The sequence below is a fragment of the Hydractinia symbiolongicarpus genome, chromosome 8, assembly GCF_029227915.1.
Source record: "Hydractinia symbiolongicarpus strain clone_291-10 chromosome 8, HSymV2.1, whole genome shotgun sequence".
Classification (NCBI taxonomy): Eukaryota; Metazoa; Cnidaria; class Hydrozoa; order Anthoathecata; family Hydractiniidae; genus Hydractinia; species Hydractinia symbiolongicarpus.
Window position 1 is genome coordinate 23,730,087 of NC_079882.1, and position 22,262 is coordinate 23,752,348.

The 22,262-nt window shown below is 32.8% G+C and overlaps 2 protein-coding genes across 2 annotated transcripts; one reads left to right on the forward strand and one right to left on the reverse strand.

Annotated features, from left to right (window-relative positions):
* Nucleotides 1-5,018: 5,018 nt before the first annotated feature.
* Nucleotides 5,019-14,549, forward strand: LOC130655075 (uncharacterized). Its single transcript, XM_057457776.1, has 12 exons — nucleotides 5,019-5,330; nucleotides 7,254-7,287; nucleotides 7,414-7,467; nucleotides 7,547-7,720; nucleotides 8,450-8,520; nucleotides 8,600-8,708; nucleotides 9,088-9,126; nucleotides 9,210-9,254; nucleotides 10,653-11,018; nucleotides 12,846-13,064; nucleotides 13,247-13,593; nucleotides 14,190-14,549. The coding sequence occupies exons 1-12, from the start codon at nucleotides 5,286-5,288 to the stop codon at nucleotides 14,415-14,417; spliced, it is 1,731 nt and encodes a 576-aa protein (XP_057313759.1). The 5' UTR covers nucleotides 5,019-5,285; the 3' UTR covers nucleotides 14,418-14,549.
* Nucleotides 14,550-14,994: 445 nt separating this feature from the next.
* On the reverse strand, nucleotides 14,995-18,015 carry LOC130655076 (venom peptide isomerase heavy chain-like). Its single transcript, XM_057457777.1, has 5 exons — nucleotides 17,483-18,015; nucleotides 17,099-17,304; nucleotides 16,339-16,569; nucleotides 15,766-15,969; nucleotides 14,995-15,325 (listed from the first exon to the last, which is right to left on the reverse strand). The coding sequence occupies exons 1-5, from the start codon at nucleotides 17,548-17,550 to the stop codon at nucleotides 15,126-15,128; spliced, it is 909 nt and encodes a 302-aa protein (XP_057313760.1). The 5' UTR covers nucleotides 17,551-18,015; the 3' UTR covers nucleotides 14,995-15,125.
* Between the last annotated feature and the right edge of the window lie 4,247 nt (nucleotides 18,016-22,262).

A 22,262-nucleotide genomic window follows, 5' to 3' on the forward strand; every position in this document is an offset into this window, starting at 1 on the left:
AATAATAATAATAATAATAATAATAATAATAATAATAATAATAATAATAATAATAATAATAATAATAATAATAATAATAATAATAATAATAATAATAATAATAATAATAATAATAATAATAATAATAATAATAATAATAATAATAATAATAATAATAATAATAATAATAATAATAATAACAATAATAATAATAATAATAATAATAATAATAATAATAATAATAATAATAATAACAATAACAATAATAATAATAATAATAATAATAATAATAATAATAATAATAATAATAATAATAATAATAATAATAATAATAATAATAATATCGCCATAATTGACAGTATCGAATGAAATTATTGACAACTTGGGTAACCAAGCACTTAACAATTTGGAACTGATAGAAAGAGGTTGACTAAAGCATCAGAATCTTTTTCCATACTTTCTACGAGTGATCAAGATGAGATCAATTTTGGAAACATTCAGTTAGAGTTTCCTTTATTTAAACATGCCATGTGGCATGTAAGTGATCACTAGAAAGTGCTTTTCAGATATTTTGAAAACGTGATAGAAGAGCAATTAAAGTACGAGAATACAACTTTCAAATGTGATAGAATTTATAATGGACTACGTGGTCAGCCAATGTTTGACACTTTAAAAGAATAAATTGAAATGTTGAAATACCTACATTTTACGTGGAAAAAAATTGCAAAGTTGCTTGGAGTTTCTAATAAAACATTGAAAAGAAGGCTAATAGAGTTTCAGGGTTGGAGCATTAAAGTGCAGAGGTATCAAGGTGCCTAGCTGGAGTGTAAGGGCCATGCTGCGCCACTCGGACCCCATAGAGACTGCTCTATGTTCTTTAAAAACTATTGTTGGAAGAAAGTATAACGTTGCATGTCCAAATGCGTTCTGGCATATAGACCGCAATCACAATACCCTGTTTGTACTGCGCTGATAACAACAAATCGACCACCGTTCTGGATCAATTCCAAGTTGCAACTCGGTCATATGGACTGACATTAAGAGTTAGAAGCGACCATGGGTTAGAAAACATAAAGTTTGCTGAGTTCATGATAAAATATCGAGGATTAAACCGAGGAAGTATAATAACATAGTTCTGTGCACAACTAAAAAGTTTAACGCTTGCACCGCGAAGTTACTAGAGGGACACCGCGTACTTCCGTAAATCTTTTTAAAGATATGGAAAGAATAGGAGTGTTAGATCACACAAACGAAGTGAATTTATTCGTATTACACACAGCTTATATGGCGCAGATAGATCAATCTCTTTCGAAATTCATTTCTCAGTGGAATCACCATTCTCTTAGTACAGAAAATGGTTCAAGGCCTTTACAATTGTGGATCAGTGGTATGATTAATTGTACCCGAAATAGTGTATCACCATTCGAAGTTGTTGATCCTGCAGACAATAATTTTATGAGGCAGAGAATTTGGAAGCTGGAGAAGTCGAGAGTCGAGAAGTAGTAGTTTTAGAGATAAAATCCCCATTCACAGAAGAGCAAAATACTGCACTTGCAGACTATTTTAAAAACATGGGAGAAGTCGATAATTTATCTAAGTACCTGGAAATTTTGAGATTCACAAAACTTGTTTAAAAAAGAATACATTACCAAAATACAAACTATGTGATGTAGAAATTAGCTTTTTTCAACCTCGACTATTTATACTATTCATTTTTGCAGATGTTGAAGTCCCACCCCGCTTATGTGAGAATTTATTCAGCAAAGTTCCTCACACCCAAAAAACATTTTTTGTCAAGCATAGCAATAGGCCTACCGGTTAAAACTGAAAAAAATAAAAATTAAAAGAACACTTTCAGAAGAGTTACTCAAATGATCTTTTTAGCTTTTTTCCTCCATACTCTAAAAGCCTAGGAGTATTTAACCGAACAAGATAAATTGCATAACAATTAAATATAAACAAAATATGTTTAATGTCATGTAAGTAGTAAGTATATATGTTACTTTTATCGAAATATGTATATATCTAAACACAGTTAAAAGACTTTGATTCAGTTTTTTTGAGTAGCACACCATCCATCCCAGCATGAAATGTTTCTTGATCAGGGAAACCTTTCAGTAACACTACATATAACCCACAAGCACTGGCGAAAATTGATAGAGTTTTACTCAAACTTTATTCGTATACAACTTAATCCAAAATTGGGTGAGCGTGATGCACCTGTGGTGAATATCAAAAATTGACATAGTGTGGCGACTCCAAGATGTATTCTTGCAAAAACTCATTTTCTCATCATCTGGTATATCATCTTCAACACGTAATATTTTAATAATCGCTTCACAAGTGATTTTTCGCCACAAATCATGGGGGAAAGTATTATATGGAATCTCTTCTACGTGGAGGATATTACCTGCGCAATGCATCATACCATATCAATTTTTTTCACCATACCAAAATTTGTCACATTTTTTAATATGTATTTTTTATTGGTTTCATATTAAAAATAACGTCATATTTTAATACTTTGGCACACGTAGATATTTTCTTATGCTTATGCACAAAAGTTTATTATATTTCAGAACTTCATCATTTAAAATTTAAGATAAGCAACTAATTAATTTTTAATAGATGCTGTCCAATATGGCGCCTCATAATCATTAGTGCTATATACAAATATGATGAAGATATTATATCGACAAGCTTTTGCTGATTTTAAACCTGTTTTTAACTTATATATTTTATGAAATACATTCAAAATTTGTAACTTTAGTCGTTGCATGAGAGGTGACCATGGAGCAGGAAATACTGTTGTGACTGGTTTGCTAAGATTTTTAAGTCAACAACGCGATGACCAAAGTTCTGGCAATAAAAGTTTCATAATTAGAATATCAACCAGTAATCAGAGAATAGAAGCCTGATGGTCTTTTCTTAAGCGCATCAAGTGTCTGGTGGATAGACTTTGGTGATGAGGAATTTGACATTCTGAACCATCATAAAGAAAGCATATGATATTGTTTCTCGTGCTTGCAAGCTAAATTGGAACTTCTTTGATTGGACAAAAATGTGCTATTATGTAACAGCCACCGCATCCGAAAAGTAACTAACTCAAAGATTCCGGCTTGTCTTTTTCTCATGTACTGTTTTAAGCATATCACAAATTGTGACAAATACGTTATACAAAATACATGTACGTAACATAAACTTTCCAGCACACAAGAATAGGTTCGTTCGGGAAAAAAATTACGCCAGCCATGTTTGACGCATTATTCGAATTAACTACCCCAACCAGTACAGTTGTTATCAAAGTTCAAATTTTGACAACATGGCTTCTTCGATATTTTACAAAAGACGAGCTTATTCGCTGTACAATTTATCACATTATATGGTTTGTGTTATTTCATTCCCAACACAAAAAAAAAAAATTGAATTTGTTAATTAACCACTGGAACATCTCCGCCCATTATCAAACACATTTTTATGATTTTCTGCTGAGATAAATAATTCATTTATGATTTTGTGCTTGTTTTATTGCTGTGCTGTTTTGTTGTCATTTTTGGTCATTTCTGTCTATCATGGTTTTGAATCAATTTGAACATTGAGCTCCATCTTTTGAAATTTTTTAGGTTATGTTATATTTCGCGTATACATATATAGTTAGATTCTTAGGGGTCATACAATAATTATGTGCGGCCTAAGGAGTACTACGGATATTTTGAATTATTTTATCGTATGATCTACAGCTTGAGTTTGTTTCTTGCCTCTGAACTTACGCAAAAGTACCAAAAATGTCATCTTTTGTGCTAAATGAATGGCCCTGTTATATCTTTTTATCATATTAGAGAACTAGTTTTTGGTGTTATGAGAATTGAATACATTAGGTCAAGAATCAAAATATAACGTAACAAGGGGGTGGTTGAGCGGGTGTGTAGTACTAGATTTGTTACGAAACAAGGAGTGGCGGAAGGGAGTGGTAAAAAATGGCGAATTTAGTGATTACGCAATTATTGCATGGCCCTTAGGTTCTATACCATTATAAAATATTCTACTCAATTTGTTCATTATATTATCATATAACTGATGACGGATCCACAATTCTTGCGATTATTTTTTTTGTTACATGAGAAGCCGCCTTAAAAGCTAAATTCACACAGAAAAGATATTCTACCAGCGCTTTGGATTACGGCGTGTTGATATAAGAATGTTTCTTTGTTATTCTGGAATCACGTGTTTGTTTCTATTGTATATGATTAATTATTTCTTATACAAAGAAAAAGCTGCGGATATTTCAGTTAACAAATTATTGTGAAATCTTTTTTTCTTTAAAAAATGACACTTGTGGGCAATCGTAATTGCCTCAATTTACCTTGGAAAAATTTGTCTAGATGTTAATTGAGTTTGTCCGGGTGACTCAAACCATTTGCTTAAAACGTTGTGGAAGTAAGGGTTTTTTTCCTAACACCAATCACATGACCAAAGAACACTAGTAAGTAACCAATCATTAAGCTCGGCCAGTCTTCTGGTCATAGACAGTGCCTAAGCGACCTGGCTTAATTCCTATCACACTGTTCCGGCCAGTTATAGAAAAATAATGTAGCGTCTCCTGGCTAACATTCTCGTGAATTTTAATAAAAAAGCATCACCATAGTTGATTTTTTTACTTTGAATATCCTAATAAAACATGTATTATTAAAGTTTTATTTAGTTTTATTTAGTTTTAATGAACATATCGTAGATTATCCACATTAGTCAATAAATTCCTTGTTGCCACCAAATATATATAAAACAGACACCTGCAGGGTTAAAAAAAAATCGTTTACAGACTTGTATCCGCTATATAATGTTTGGGTGCGTCCGTATATTTGTCTGATCTTTTTGGCTACGTTCCATGGCATATACTGTAAATTAAACATTTGAAATCTCCATGACATACACAACAGAGTTTAACTCGACCAATACAGATGCAAACGGTTTAAGTCTTTAAGCTCTTCTCATGAACATCCCACAAATCTATTCCAAACTTTCTTTTAAACAGAAATGAATTTGAAGCAACAACAAATACTTCGTTAAACAACATCCTTTGCCAAGAAAGCTTGTTTTTATATTTTTAATAGGATGTCTAATAGGAAATACTTTTATCTAAATGAGCATTGTTATTATTATTTTTTATAATTAAAGCTTAAACGTCTTAAATTTATGTTATCAACACCCCCGTCTTCATTATCAATTAAAATTGCGTATTAATTGCAATTCTATTCATATTTTGTTAACAAAGTGTTACATCAAACTTTGATAAGACGACAAACAGCATGCTGTCTCATCTGATCGTGTTTTCAACTCTTGTTGTTGCGAAGGTAGAATTAAAACTTTTTTGTTTTATCTATATTTTTGAATATTTTTTATCTTAGTTGCATGTTTTCTTTGTAAATTATTTGTTCCTTATTATTGACTGTTACGTGTCAAGGATTAAACAAAAAAACAACAAAAACAAATCAAATTAATAAAACAACAACAACAAAACTAATACTTAGAAAATAATAAATGTCTAGGGGTTTTACAGTCTTTCTCAACTAACTAAATTTACTAAAAGGTGAAGATACTTAATTGGTGAAACTGTTGTCATAATAAGACCAAGTTACTTAAAGCCATTGCTGCATGCCATAGTATTTATGGAACACATAAATTCAAACTCTTTTGGTAAAAACTCGGAAGATTGGGTGTCGTAAGAGGTGGAAGGTTTTTACAGAATTTCGGATAAAGTTTTATGCATCGATTTTTTTTAATAATTGAGAAAGAAAACGGTCCTAATAAGTGTGGCTTAGCATTCATTTATGATAAATATTTCTTAACAAGTTGTAGACCAAACAACATTCAAACAACAATTGGTGTTTTTGAAAATATAATATTTAGTTTACATAAAATAATGTAAAAAGGAAAGACTTTTTTCACCCATCTATTATAAAATTGTAAGGAAGTCCGTTTGGTACAACAGAGATAAAAAAATAAAATTTAAAAAGTTGTATCAATGAATAAATCTTCTACTTATTTAACTAGCTACGAGTTTTTCTTATTAATTGATGATATTCAATGGAATGAGTTTTGCTATGGAGACAGATTGTCGTCAGGACGGTCAAGAAAATGATTGTATCGCATAAAATTATATTCTAACCTAAAAGTGATTTTTATTGATAATCTAGAATTGTCCAACTTTCTATAATGAGAAAATACAAGCATTTTAATTTGAGCAGTTGATACTAACAACTGCCATTAAAAACAGAATTTTATGACGTCACAGCGATCTGGCAACTGCAGCTCGCTCAGGCGACGCGCTTTTAAAAATTGAGCTAGTCTCGCTATGTACAAATAACTGGGAAGCGGGAAGTGAGATAATAGCGCGTCTTTTCTCACACTTCCCGCGTTCTTGTTTTAGTTTCGTCATAAAAATGGTGCTATATAGTGATTTCCAAATTGCCGCGTGTTTTGTGAAACGCGGGAACTAAAATTTTTAGAATATAACAGCTTTTTGTAATGAGAGTGAGACCCAAGACGCGCTTTTATAAAACCTCCCGCGGTCAACTAATGGCGCCCGTGGTCGCAACACTTGAGTTATAAAAAGGGAGGAAAAAGCGCATTTTGGCAATTTCAAGTACAATCAAGTACATGGAATGGGGTAAAGAATTATTTACTGCATCTTACAATTTTTAACTTAAAGATTATCTCCGCGAAAAATAAGTTAAGCTCATATGGAAGGTCTTTGAAAGTTCTCTGGAAATCTTTTTATGTTTTTTAAAAATCCTTATCCGTTCTCGAGATATTTGTCTTAAAAGTTGAGCTAATTTTGCGAAATTATGACTTCGTGAGTATGGATTGAGCATAATTGTGGTAACTAAATATTAAAATTTATGTAAAATGTTCAAAACGCGTCAAAGTGAACGGCCAAAACTCATTTTTAACTCTATATGGTTTGTCAAAAATGTTAAATTAACGCCCTTGCGCAGAGCATACTTATGACATCATGCATATTGAGTGAATCTTCTTAGTCCAAATTCTAAAGAACCAATCAAGAATTTTAAAAAAAATATCCAAATTCCTCGACAACCTTTCAAGCTCTTTCATATGCAGTTAACTTTATTTTTTTCAGAAGGTAACCTTAATAAGCCTAAACACATCAACACCTAAGGCTGCCATGTTAATGTCATTATTTTCTACACAAACGTTATGTGGTCTGGCAATAGGTCTTCTGAGCGTTTAACTCATTAAAAATTATTTTTTTGTAGGCTGTGTATTGGAAAGATGTAGTGAAAGGGAAAGGTAATGTTTGTCTAACAAACGTGTTTTATGATGTAATGAATATCGGAACTCAGTATTCACGCTGGGTAATCGAGCAATTGTCTTTAAATCAAAAAAAACACCCAACAATTTTTGCTTTTTATTTAGACGAATTAACAATTTGCAATAAAACATTTTATGAAGAGAATTTTGTCAAGCGAGGTATGCAAGTAATGTTAAGTTTTTACTCTCCAACAGCAAAACATCAATGTAGGCTAACTATTCTTTGAACTATATTTAGACAAATCTATACCCATCACGTATTTGAATCGTACTTGCAACAAACTCTACAACAGAACTTGTTTCGGAAAACCTGGCGAAGTCAAATGGACCGCTGCAGTGTCTTCGCATAAAACTGGTTTACTTATTTATATCCTCGTTTTAAATCCAACTCGTTTTGCTGTTCAAAACAGAGGTAGTTTATTGGTGCCTATCTTAAGGAAATAATTTTCTACAATGCTTAAAACTCACCTCTTAAAATGTGCTAATTTCTGCTGACGTCAACGTGGCTATTTTTGCCAGATTTCGGGGCTTTCGTAAACCAGTCGTGTTAGAGAATTCAACGAGTTGCAAATTAAACGTAGCTTACTTAACCTACGCATCAGGCTATGATGAATTTACAACTTGATGCTGTTTGCCAACTTTTTAAAAAAACCCAAAAAGTGCTGACGTATTATCTTTCGCATAATTAGGGAAAAAATCTCGACCAATCACGAGTTGGAATGAATCCAGCCTCCTCCAGGACCTTTTTTGTCAGACCTATCAATAAGCGCAACGCCGATGAGAGACAAAAGTGGTGGGGAGGAGGATGACAAAATAGCCTAAGGTCCGACGTCTTAAGCCCGCTGTAAACATTGACAAGTCAGCCTTGGCAGCGAGGGAGTGTGTATGATTTAAATAGAAGTCGTTCTCAATTGCTTGTAGGCACAATTCCGCCCTTCTTTTCACTATATCCGAGGTTAAAGATTTTATCTAATAAAATTAACATCGACGTCGATGGCAGCCGTAGCTGTTGAAACGTCGCCTAAAATAATCCTGCTTGTCTAATACAGAATATTTATATTATGACTGAGCTGATCAATTGTTATTGTCAATCCATAAAAAATATTGAAATGATTGCAGCGATTTGCATATTTTATTACAGGATGTTGGGGTACTGTATTAGAAGTCAAAAAAAATGGAAAGCTGTTTTCGCGCTATAAAAATTATAAACGGGTAAAGCGATTATATTTCCATTTTGCAAATTACCGCTTCCACTCATAATTCTGTTATATATTTTTACTATTTTTTTCAGAAAGGAAGAATCGGCTTTCAAGAAGAATGTACCCCAAACACAACATATTTCTATAAAGTGGTTCGCGTTCCTACTGGTCGGCCAAAAGAAATAGGTTTAGTATGTCCCGGTAAGGAAATACACAATATCTTAACCAATAAAGAGAGAATTTCCGATAGGTTTTGATAGTTTAGCTAAGCATACGAAATTATGACATCATCGATTGGACGATGAGAAGCAAATACTGGTGTAAATAATAATCAGAATAACTAATAATTAATATTTATGTAAATATGTTCAAAATATCAAACTGGATAGGTAAAAACAGACTACATCACAACATACCTTTATAGACCCTTGAAATAGCATCTCATTTTTTCTGATCGATGATGTCATGCATTAATTAACATAATTTTCTTGAGTACTGGTTTTTCATATGTGGCTAACTTGTTTTTTCGCGGGAGGTAAGCTTTTGGCTTGTTTTAAAAGTAACATCTTTCTTCTTGTAGGAGAGTGTGAGAAATCACTGCTGTTGGTTATGCATAAGCGTGAGTAGAAATCTCTTTCAATTTTTTTTATGATTGCTGCAACCTGCAACTTTGCGTCAGTTGATAAGCTTTTCCTCTCATAGAACTTTACGAAGCATCAATGGCTTTCAAATGTGAAGTAAAGTTATGTAAGTTCTTACAATTAAATTCGTTGTATGTTCTTTGTAAAATCTTTCTTTCTTCTATCACAACGGTTAAGTCTAGTTTCCGCCAACACGTTTATGGTTAAACATGTGTTTATTACTAAAGTTACGGATGGGTTTATTTTCATCTAAATAATTATGCAATAAGATTAGTGGCTATCTTTTTTTAACTATGATAAAAACTAATATTAAAAAAAACAAAAAACATTAAGCCTTGTTCATACCCTAGTGTTTTATATCTCTCTCTCTCTCTCCAATCTATCTCTCTCTTTTCTGTCTTTGTCCTTTGTCTTTATCTATTGTCAGCTTTATCATAGTGACAGGAGTAGAGTCTCACCAGCTCAGACAGTGCTTCCTCTGCTACTATTATTATTTTCATTTTTTGTCACTTTCGTTCTTTCACTTACTCATGTAATGATCTCATGAAAGTCACTCTCACTTTGACCATTGGCGGTAAAAACAAAAAGATTTCTTTGATAATGAATAAACTTATGTTACGCATGATTTTAAGATCAAAACTATTACAATGCCAGAAATTTTCGCAGAAAGCAAAGTTCGCGTTTTAAGGTTGTTTGAAAATTTTATTTCGTGAAATATAAGATTTTAATGCAAATGGCAAAAATATTCCCCAAAACTTTGGGAAGTCTTAAATAGCGAAATTATTTACTTCGCTAAAATTTATAAGATTTCGCAAAATTCTTTGGATATTCTAAATTTAAATTTCTAAAAACCCTTGCTAATGATAATTCCAATAAAACCTTAAAAAAAAAAACGAACAAATGAACGAGACGAGTTTTAGTTAAAGTGGGTTCAATGTTTAAAATCAGAAATTTTAACTTAAAGGCCATTTTTTCGTCAGCGAAAATAAAATCCAGCAAAATTCATTAAACATGGTCAACTGCGAAAATTAATTCCACAAAAATTAAAAAAATTCGCGTTTTTTAAAATCGCGAAATTTTCATCCCGCAAAAATTTCTAAAAATAAAGTCAATGAAGCAAGGTAATGGGAAAAAAGCGCATATTAACTTCAACTATGCGAGCGTTAGCGACACGGTCCTGTAACATCTTCGACTCCAGGGTCTTTTGGCCCGGAGCAGTTAGTACGAAGCGGCCAACAATGTTGAAATTAATCAAAAAAGGCAAAAAAATTTTTTGGAACGTAATTGGGCCTTAAGACAACTTGATAGAATATTTTAGGATTAAACATTTAATTTCTGGCCGACATATGTACTCACCCTTTTGTTACGGACGCCTGAAGTTCTTCAGTGTCTCCTTTTTATAACGAAACAGCGTGTCGCTGTCCCGTTATTAAAAGAGACAAAGAGTCCTGGAATCGAGGTTGGTTTAAACACAACTCTATTTATAACACGATTACCATTTTAGCTATCATTGAAAGGCTGAAGTTTGTAAGACCACTTTGTTTAAATTTGAATCTAACTGCAAGCGAAAGAGAAAGAATAACTATTAACGGAATAAATGCTTCATCATGCGCGCTGTTAAATCCATCCCGCCTACTTATTAATCTTCAATCATCATCAGAATCATCCACACCAACATTGCAGTTTAGTGGCTCTGAATTCAAACTTTTGCATGGGGTAATTGCTTCAGTTATTTCAGTCTTATGCCTAGCTGGTTGTGTGTTTCTTCTGCTTTTGTACAAAAGAAAGAAGAAGAACAAAAACCATATCAACCATCGTATTTATCAAGAGGAAGACGCAATTCAGAGTCAAGAGAATTTGAATGAAAAAGGTAAGAGTATATGCTGTCGGTAATATCTCACAGTGACATTAAAGTTGTGAGAGGTTCAGAAACTAATTGAATGTCAACCTCGTTAATTCGGAGCGGCGTACATATTGCCTAAAAAGGAAAATTGTTAACCCAATGTTTTTTAAGAAGTAGGAGAGGGGGGGAACTTCTGCATCAGTCAATTTAAACAAAATTTTGTCATTTTTGCATTGTTACACTTTAAATATTCTTTAGAGAAACATCTCTTCTGATGCCATTTTATTTGTCCTTTAATCAAATGCAAAAAACCTCTTCGTCTACTTAGTGAGAAGAAAAAATGATTACCCATCAAGACATAAATTAAAGGACTTAATGCGAACTGCTAAAAACTATTTTTGTTGCAATGATAACCTCTTTTTCACCTATTTGTGTGTGTATATCTGACCCCGAGATTTATTTTTTTAAACTGGATAGAAATGTTAACAACTTCGTTCCAACCTTTTTTTTAACCCTAAGCTTAGAATTATTGATTCAAATATTAACAGGATAATAAAAACTAAAGCAGGCATGACGACGGAAACAAATTAGTTATCAATCTTGTGTCTGGAAAGGAAGATATTTCCAGCATGGTCTGACTAATGACAATTATAATAATCAATACGATATAACTACTAACCCAATTAATCCTATCTTCATGGTTTCATGCTTAACGTCAGAAACATATGAAATTTTCTAAATAAGTGTTTTTTAAACGAGTGCTTATTATTTTTTGATTACAGCAAGAGCTAAGCATAATATACTTATTTAATTACACATATTTCATTTGTTAAAGCAGAGAGCTGTTTATATCCATATCTTTATGATTTTGAATGTGTAATTGTAAGAGGTATATGGGATGGGGGATGAAGGAGAGGCGAAAGGAGAGGCGAAATACTGATTTTTTGAAAAGTTTAATCCCCATCTATTACAGCACATCTTTTTTACACATTTTATATTGCCACAAAATTCTTGCCTTACCCTAAATCTCTCGTCCTTGTGAGTAACCATATCAAAGTGATTCACAAATTAGCTGTTCATGGAAGGTCAAATTGGCGTTTGATGGAGGAAGATGTCGCGTTGTATAAGTTATAACTAGTCTTACGTAACATTTGTTTACACGTCTTACTCCACGTAAATAAAATATTAAAAAGAAATTAGAAAGAAATCTATTAAATTTTATTATAACCCTTGATTTTGTCTCCAGATAATTTTTCAGTTTTAACATGATCAGGTTGAAAAGTGGTATTTTGCAGATCAGAATATGACTAGTTTTTGGTAAAATGGCTTTGACAATAGAAATTGTTTTATATGCAATTGCAGTCAAGCTGGCCCAAAAACTTCATAAATTCTTAATTACTGTATTTTTAGATGTAAAATTGAAAACTAAGGTTATTTTTTTCTTTAAAATATTAAGTTGTTTTGCAAAATATACGTCTCATATACAGTATATCTGACGGTCTCACAATTCCAGGCAACTACACCTAAAGGTAAATAGGTTAGCCTGAAAACCATCTCAAATTGAGCTAGGGTGTAAAAGTATAAAAATACGGCAGTGATGTTACTCTGATTGCTATTTGCCTGGATTAATTTAAACACACTAAAAGTTGTTCTCAGTCATCCATATGCAATCGTGTGAAAAAAAATCCCTTTCACTGTTCCAATAAGTTCTAAAAAAGCCGCAGAGTCTATTAAAAATTAACTGCCTACAATCTTTTCATATTATATATAGAGTATGGCTAATGTTTCTTTTATAAATTTCTAAAAGTCTTTAGAAACGTTAAAAGGATTTTAATCTCTTTTGTATCTATTCAGAAACACCATCCGTGATGATTCTCAATCGACCAGGGTGTGAATTATTAGAGATATTTCTCCGCGATTTTGCTTTTATTCTGCAATCATACGGCATTGAGGTTAAACTTGCCCTGCTGGAACAAAATCACTTAGACGCTGAAGGAGGTATTGCTTCTTACATGCAGAAGTATGTGAATGAATGCGACTATATCTTAATCATGTTCTCAGAAAAGACAGAGGGTAAGTTGTGCATTTCCTTGTTTACATTCAACTTTTTGGACCATGATTCGGTTTGGTACAATCCACAATGTTAGACCAAATTATATTTTACAAGTGCATATCTCAAGCTGCAGATTACTCAACATTAAAAATTGCTTTAATGGTTATAACTTTCTATTTTGCAAGCCTATCTATATCTTTAGAACACAACAAAATGCCAAAGCATAAACCATACGAGTTTACGTTAAAAATGCTTAGCGGTTTGGCGTTTCATCAGAATGATTGCTCACGCTACCTTCCTCTGTATTTGACGTCGTACGAAAAAGTGGTGGATCTTCTTCCGTCATTTTTAAATTCATCAACTACATTTGGATATCAGTTACCAAAAGATGTGCAAAAACTAATACGAAGATTTACTGGGAAAAAAAAGCTGAAAGTTACACCAGAAAGAGCAGCAAAGGATAAATATTTTTTGGAAAGAATGGAAAGCAGGCTGATATCAATATGCGAAAATCAACATCCTCATTGTACCAGAGAGAACTGCAGAAAGGTCAGTTTTGGTATTAGCTATCTTCCTAGGTTTTAGCTATCTTCCTAGGTTTTAGCTATCTTCCTAGGTTTTAGCTATCTTCCTAGGTTTTAGCTATCTTCCTAGGTTTTAGCTATCTTCCTAGGTTTTAGCTATCTTCCTAGGTTTTAGCTATCTTCCTAGGTTTTAGCTATCTTCCTAGGTTTTAGTATGTATTAAAATGATATTGTAACTGTATTACTGCTGAGTGTACAGATCATTTTTTGTTAAAACATGCTGAAACAGCAACACCTACACCCGTATACAACCTAACTTATTTCGTACATTTATTGTTACTTACATTATCTTGAGCGTATAAAGTGTGTTGACGTGGTAAAAATAAAGCTATGCTCAAGCTCAGTGATCCTCCGGCTAAAGTTTAACTAAAAACATTTTCTTAATTGTCATGCACTTTTATTAGATACCAGTTCCTACAATTAATTGTGAAATATTCCTTGCGTTCAATGAATGTTGGAGCAATGAAAACTGCCTTGGAGCTTAAAGTCACAATTTATTAAAGAGGTCATGGTAGCAAATTAAGTTATTTTTTAATATTTATTATTCCCTTTCATTTTCAGGGAATGCTGAATGCAAGTGTTGAGAATTTGTCTTCAATATGGCCGTCTACAATCAATTCAAAATGGCAGTCCTCGCAATCATTAAACTCAACAAGTACACGACCTGACTCAATAATATTAGATGACGGTTTCTATTATGAAAAGTTTAAATTAGCATGTTACGAAGACAATAATAATTTTACAGAAAATAATCAACTAATGGACCAAACAAATCAGCTTTATACCTAAGGAATAATGTGTTAATTGTTGTTTAAATAAAGTAAACAATAGTTGTTTTGATACACATATTGGATGCAGCAATTAAAGATAAACCAAGCACATTAAGTACTGATAATCATTTTAGAAAAACAAGTCAATAACTTCTTACCTATATTTATATTTCGTCCTGACGATACCGATCGATTAGAATGGTATAATTTTTAAGGATATACCACACAGAACATATATATATACTTTTATAAATGGATATATAACCATGTTGATTTTGATGACTATTCCAGGTTATATGTATAACATTACAGATTCCATGAATGCTGTATATATCAAACTCAAATTGAAGCAATTAATAGCTAAGTGTAGGTCTTGATATTATACACTATTATGTCAGTACTGAGTATTCATCTTTGAAAAAATTGTAAAATCAATATATGGAACTAGTATAAAAAGTGAAAATACAAAGAAACAAGTGACTAAATCGTGCTGCATGTTTTCCCTAGCAAATGCCTTACGCTCTGCGCGGGTATAAAAATTTGTCCCTACAAGCGCTTGGCTAGTGCCCAAGCCTGCGCAATATGAAACTCCGTAATAAGTTTTTACCTTAATGACAAAATATATATTTACAACCCTATTGGATTTATTACCTGAAAGTTAATTCTCTTTTTAAATCGTAAAAAGGCAACGCATTTCTCCAGCTCCTGACAATGCTTCAGAATTTGATTAGTTTTTTTTCACAATATCAAGAATCCAGCTTACATAACGTGCCACTCTTAAAAACACTATAATCTGTTTGCCAGGAGTACATGGTTTGGTTCTGATTTCTGGTCCGTGGATTGCAATTGCGATGCCATGTAGATCTATGTTGTTGTATTTATCTTGACAAACAAGAGGCGAGCCAGAATCATGTAAACACGCTGTACCTGCAATATGTTTAAACAAAAAAAAATATTACATTTGAGCAATGTGTTTAAATCATTGGGAATCACGTCAAGTTTTACCTTGTTTATCTAAAACTCCATTACAAATACGTACTACATAAGCCGAACAAGAATGGAAACCTTTGAACTAAGATTAACTGCGTATTACATCGACCAAATTCTCAAACTTAGTCCTAGGTAATAGCAAACCGTCGTACACTCTACTTCAGTATGTTATACTCGTATCATTGCTCGTTGCAAGTCAACTTCGAAACCCCTTTAACAACCAACAGGTGAGGTTCTTTTTTAAAATTTTAAAAAAGCTGTGGGAGTCAGGGGTAGGGGCAAGGCCCGTTTAATCTAATGACTGGGCTGGAACTGTCTTCTTTCCGATAAAAAAAATTAAAATTATTGCATTGTTGCAAGCTTTACGTGTCACTTACCGTATGTTTCATTTCTGCCTCCTCCACACATCATTTTTCGCCAGAATGCAGTTGTGTTCTTTCCTACCTCATCAATTGTTTTAACAATCTCAATGCAATCACTTTTAGGGATTAGTGGAACTCGAATTTCTTTTAAATATTTGGACGGTTTAGATGATTTTTGAAATGAAGAAATACTCTTGAAACTGCGGTCTTTTCCCCAGCCTAAAAAACAAAAGTTTTTTTTTAACTCAGGGTCTCTATCATTTATTAGTGGTGGCGTATATTGGCGTATTTGTATATTGTAAGGGTGGGCGTTGTTTAGGATTGATTTCAAAAATGCTTGAACTTAAAGTTAAAATTTAACTAAATTTTTTGCTAAACTGCAAAAAAAAACTCCCTTATTTTAGCTTTAAACAAGCCTTGACTTTTATTCATCCAGAACTGCATAAAAACCTCAAAATCGCAACACAAAATTTGTATTTTCGATAACACACTGGGCGGTAGAATCAGGGTTGTTGCAGCCTTTTTATCCAAAAAAGGTGACAATCTCAAGAATTGGGTAATTCTTATTATTCATTTTTTGCAACTAACCTGCAGATTTGCAGCGATAATCTTCCAACTTATCATCTGTTATGCCCCACAGGGCGATTCGAACAGGTTTTGTAAATGTATATCTGTTGATAAACACTGGCCATCTAAGTTTAATTAGCGCTATGTCGTCATTGATTGCGATGTTTCGTTTGTAGCCAGGATGAAGGAAAATCTTGGACGCATTGTAGTGAAACTTTTTTATTTGTTTCATCCACAGCCGTTTAGCAGACCCTAATAATAAACAAAAAAGACATTAACGCTATGACTGATTTAACCAGATTTGATATTAACTAAATGGCGTCGTACATTTTAAAGAATACTAAATTCTAAAGCAAAAAAATGTTACTAAACAAAAGAATAAGATGGGATGGTGAACATAACTATGGGCCATTTTTCCTGCAAATTTAGTGTTTCAACATTGAGCACAAGAGACATGCGCACTTCTTCATGTAGGTATAAGATATAAACAACAGACCATAGAAGTCTAATAAATCCACTAAAGAAACGAAGTATTCTCTTTAAATTTAGGACACTTTTTTTGAAAAAGAGAATTTCAGCGCCCTGTCTTGTGTTTCTAAAAAACCTGTATGGTTTTTAAACTAGCCATTTAGTCCATTCGGTCCTGCTTTTTTAGCCACAAGAATGTGTGCGCATGTACGAAAATCCACAATAAACTTCAATAATCTTTTGTAAATATTGGCAAGTCAGCCACATAGGTAAGCTATTGTCATAGTATTATTTTGTGTCAGCAAAATCTTACCTATTCTTACTGACAATCTCCAAGGTTTATTGACAACAGAATCTACGCAATGCGCTGCAGTCAACACCCATTTATCTTTTATCAGCGAGCCACCACAATACCTTGGAAATCCTGCAGTTTTGTCTTTAACAAGCCAAACCACAAAAGGCCATGCACCAATTTTTGCTTTTCTACCAAGCACCATTCGCCTGAATCTTTCATGAGAGCTGTGATAAAATATTTTGTTTATCAATAACATCAACAACAGGAAAAGCAATATCGGAATCTTTTGTTTATTAACAACAAAAACAAAACAACAACAACAACAGACAAAAACATCAGCAAGAATCCCTCAACATAGAAAGAAAAACCAATTAAAAAAAGGAAAAATAAAATTTAACTTACATTGTTAAATCACCATCTATAAATTCTGCCCCAACTAACAAGCATACCATCAAAATAACAACTTTCATTTTTTTCTTTATATAAACTGTTAAAGTATAGTGTGATATTTCTTTCCACTTTCGGAATAAATTATTTTTAGTAATCTTTAACAACCATGTGAGATAAATAATATTTGTGTTAGTTAAAAAGTAATGATTATTTTCGAGGATTGGTGAAAAATGCCTTAAGTCTGCTCTCCATTGTTTTCTCCATCGTAGCGTCAAAATGTTAGATGTTGAAGTCAGTCTAAAGCAATGGTAATCTTACGTTATAGTACACTGGGAATTTAAGAAAACCAGTACTCAAATGTTTCACCGATCACACGCGCATATCCACAACTACATCTAATAAATATTGAAAATTATATTTTTTTATATTTTTGGCGCCACAGGACATCAGATGCTTATCGGAGAGAAAATCAAATCGCTTTTTGTGTTTTTGCAAATGAAGATGGCACAACCTAGGGGGTGATAGACAAAATGTATCATAACTTAAAGAATACCGAAAATACCAGCAGCCACAAAGAATGTCAAAAAACCAAGATGGAAAACAATTTCTTTTGCAGAGGCGCACATCAGCTGTATAATCTTGTGGTTTAGTTTAGTGATATTTCTAATAAAAATAATACTATTTGAGAAATGGAAATAAGAACGAGTTCTTTGACAGCAGATTTAACTAGCGAAGAAGATTAAAATTCCTAAACTCTTAAACAACTAATAAACAAAATCCTTCGCCATATAAAGTAAAACTTTTTTAAGAACTACATATAAATTTAATTCCTGTGCTACTCCTAAGGCACTTAACTGCGTCTTTTGAGGTCTCTCTGTTACGTCATTGTAAAATGTATAGCTATTTAAATTTAGGCAAGTTCATTACATGTTAATGCAACACAACATACAATGGTTTCATACATGGCATTTCATGGTTTCCGACTTGACTTTCAATAAAAGAGGCAGTAATACCGCATCCCTTTTTTAACTAATGTATTTTCACATGCAATAAAGTTGGAACAGTATATTAATATGCAAGAAATCTAAAGAGAAGAATTAAGAACAACATTACATCAAAAACCCGTCATAATATCACTGCATAAAGAAATATAGTTATTTCAACCTCAATCGATAATTCTAAATATATATTTCAACCCTAGTTTATTTCAACCCCCCGTCTATTTGGTACTGTACAATATATGAGTTTCCCTTAGATTCTCTTTGCGTCATACTAAACTTAGCAATTTCTTAGTTGTTTCTTCATCCAGTACGTCTTGTTATATCATACGTATCTTATCATTTGTTATCTTTTTGAGGATGATTGTTACCAGACGTTGTTCTTGGGTCTTCCTAGGGACAATCTTAGATAAGATGTTGTAGCTAGCATAGGAAGTAAAAACAGGCGAATAAAAATATATTAGAAAAACAAAAGTACTTACCAAAAGAAAATTTATGATTGTTATATTTCTAAAAAGGGAGAATTTTCACAGGAATAATAATTCTTCCACAGTTTAGTCCCTCGTACTTTGGCCTAAAAGTCCAAATCTTTAGATCCTAGTCCGGTTTGCAGATTTTTTTTAATTTATTAAATCATTACTTTATAACTAATTGTTTTCTTATTAACACGACTCCATTGCTATTGGATCATTATAGGTTTTAACATTTGGATTTATTTCTTCTGGGACTTAAATTTTCGCAGATTTTTTTAATTATTTTAAAAGCAGAATAGATTTTATGCTGTATGATCAAAATACCTTTTTTCATCTGTGGACTTGGACTTGCTATGTAATCTTTAATTCCGAAATAGACTTTTCTAACTTTTCTAACGTTATTACGACCAGCCGTTTGATTTATTATCACCTATAGCCAGGGGCGTGTTTAATGGACTTGGGGGGGGGGGGGGGGAAGGGTTGAAGAGGCAACGGCGATAAAAAACGAAATATCAATCACGAAAAAGGCCCAATTAGACTTAACATGATTTCTTTATACATAATTTATTTGGTATAGTTTCATCTTCTTTAAATTTCATTAATCTTCTGGTCAATAGGAGTATACTCAGTCTCTTAATTAGCCTTATTCATGTAATTCGGCCATCAGGCAGTGATTTTCCGCGTTGTCGTGTAAATAACTGTGACTTGATGACTCACTTATTTGAGAATTAAAATTCAACTATAAGTACTTTTCATGCTTTAAAATTTAGAATTTTGTGATAAAAATGAACCAAAATCCGTTTCCTCGTTGACTCGTAAGGAATATAAGGAAAATTATCCCAATAGAAATATCCCAATATTGCTCTTTTGACACCACAAATGCTCATGAAATTGGACATAAGAGGAGTAAAGAAGTAAATTTAAATACAAGTTAATCGACTGCTTGAGAGCTGTCTGGCACCAGTCAGTTAGGGCGCGATATTTTCACCGATATTACTCTGGTTTTTTTGTGTGAAGTTGAATTTTGGTGCGCAGCTTTGGCCATTTTATCTATTGTATTTGCAAGGCCAAAATAACTGTACTTTAGGATAAGGGAGATCATTTTCACTCAATCAAACATGTGTGTTTAAAGATCACTATCTCCATCAGTCGTTACGTAGGGGACAAGTTCTAGTCTAGTTTGGATCAGCGAGATCAAAACAGTGGAGCAGGTCCACGCGCTTTGGTTGATATTGATTTGACATATTAACGCATCCTATTTAAACAAAAAATAAGTTGCCTGGCGGTTGCACTGTACTTGTAGTTTTACCTGACCTGCCGTCTTAAAAGTCGACGGGGGACAACAAAAGCTACGGCGCTTTTCTCATCAAAACTTTTATTGTGTATTTTTGTTAAAATGTTTAGGCAAATAATGGCAGGTTTAGTGTGCAAAGAGGACATAAACGGCCAACATTTAGCCTCATAGCTCGTGTTAAGTCAAAAATCTGCATTGAATTTTTTTTTTCTATTTTAAATGTAACGTTTGCTTTAAAACTTTAGCTTTAGAATTAAGCAGAAACCGACCAATAAATACTTTATCTTTATGGTAAAAACTTATATTAACTAACATATATGTAATTTACGTTGTTCTTGATTTAAAATGCATAAACTTTTGATTTTTGGTGTTATTTCGCCATGTATAATCCCATCCTGATTTCGAAACTATATCTCGTTTAAGAACAAGATGCAAGTTTTGAAGCTAATAACGCGTTATGCTGAAAAAACTAATATCCAGCACTGTCAAGATGGACGTTTGCGGGATAATTTTTGTCACGCCTTTGTATGGAAAAAAAATTGGCCGGGACGATTTCACAAAACAAGCGCCAAATTCGAAAAATGTTAAAGCATAAAATTTATAAAGTATTACATGTTCTGTAGAAAGAAATGATAAAAACTAAATCCACACATTCACATGTCAATTTTAATAAAAAAAGTTCCGCCTGAGCCGGAATTCCGCTTAAGTTGAAGCGGGATCCCGCTTAACCGACACGGAACAAAATTGTCAAGGGACGAAAATTTTCCATATAAACACAAAGTTATTTTTAGTATAATTATTAATGAGAGCGGGATCCCGGGAAATGTCCCGTCCCGGAAATCGCCACGTCCCGCCTTTCATATAAACAGCTCCTAATTCTTGTCCCTCAATTTATCAACTAAAAGCGTTCGACGAATTATTATTTTGGTTTGATTTGATAATTTTTTAACAAGTGACTTCTTTTGAGCACTATTGACATGAATGTAAGCGCCCCATTTTGAGAGGAGGGTTGGGCGGGGGCATTTTTCGTGACACGAGGCAATACGACAATTTTAAAACTTGCTTTGAATCTCAAACAAGATTAGGCATGTCAAAGTTCTTTGAGATTAAAACCTAGTTTATCTCAAAGAGCTCTGGGATCGAAAATGGGTAAAACTTTGTGTTCTTTTAAAACAACTCAAATTTAAACAGCAAACTTGCAGTTTTTATTTTCTATGACGTCGCAATTAGTAATGTTATGTTAAAATGCAACGTGGACATTATTTCGTCACGCACAATATTTGTTGATTTTGTTAAACTTCGGATATGTTAACATACATGCGCTGACGAACATCAAAACAAAATTTTAAAAAAAAACACTACGTATATACGCCGAGTTCACCATTTTGAATATTCACGTTGTGCAAAAATTTATCACAAAATAAACGCAAAACACACAAAAAAAATAAGGTGAAATTTCAGCCTCGTCTCTAGAACCTTTTGTCTCTCACCGCCATCGAGCCTATTGACAGATCTGACGTCAGGTGTACAAAAAGAGACAACAGGTCCTGGGATCGAGCTTGTTAAAATTCAACTGTAATTGGGCAGGGTGTTTTAAAAAAACATTTTGAGTTTAAACTAGGCATTAAAGGGATCCGTTCAGAGTAACGATTTTGATTTTTTTATGTTATTAGGTTAAGCGTTGTTTACCAAATTCTTTGGAATTAAAAATCTGTTTCAAATCTTAAGATATTAAGATTTAAATATTTGAAATCAAGGAAGTCGTGATGTCATATGATGGCTTTGAAAAAAAAGGTGACATTACATTTCTACATGTAATAAGATAAGATTAAAATTAGCTTATATCAAATATATAAAAAGAATCGAATATCGTGTTAGAATCACTTGGTTTGTTCCATCTCAGAATCATGATACTACATGAACACAATATAATACAAGAACGTGCACACGAACAACCTCGTCCCTGTTCCCAAACCATAGCTCCTTAGGTTTTAAAACATTTCAGGCCAGGATAATTTTATCAAGCC

Bases quoted from the DNA above. Each gene is read 5' to 3' on its own strand.
- LOC130655075 (XM_057457776.1), top strand. From the start codon at position 5,286: ATGCTGTCTCATCTGATCGTGTTTTCAACTCTTGTTGTTGCGAAG. The intron at 5,331-7,253 runs GTAGAATTAAAA...ATTTTTTTGTAG, and splicing joins CAACTCTTGTTGTTGCGAAG to GCTGTGTATTGGAAAGATGT. The intron at 9,255-10,652 runs GTAAGTTCTTAC...TTACCATTTTAG, and splicing joins CAAATGTGAAGTAAAGTTAT to CTATCATTGAAAGGCTGAAG.
- LOC130655076 (XM_057457777.1), bottom strand. From the start codon at position 17,550: ATGAAAGTTGTTATTTTGATGGTATGCTTGTTAGTTGGGGCAGAATTT. The intron at 16,570-17,098 runs GTAAGATTTTGC...GTTTATTATTAG, and splicing joins GAGATTGTCAGTAAGAATAG to GGTCTGCTAAACGGCTGTGG. The intron at 15,970-16,338 runs GTTAGTTGCAAA...TTTGTTTTTTAG, and splicing joins TTATCGCTGCAAATCTGCAG to GCTGGGGAAAAGACCGCAGT.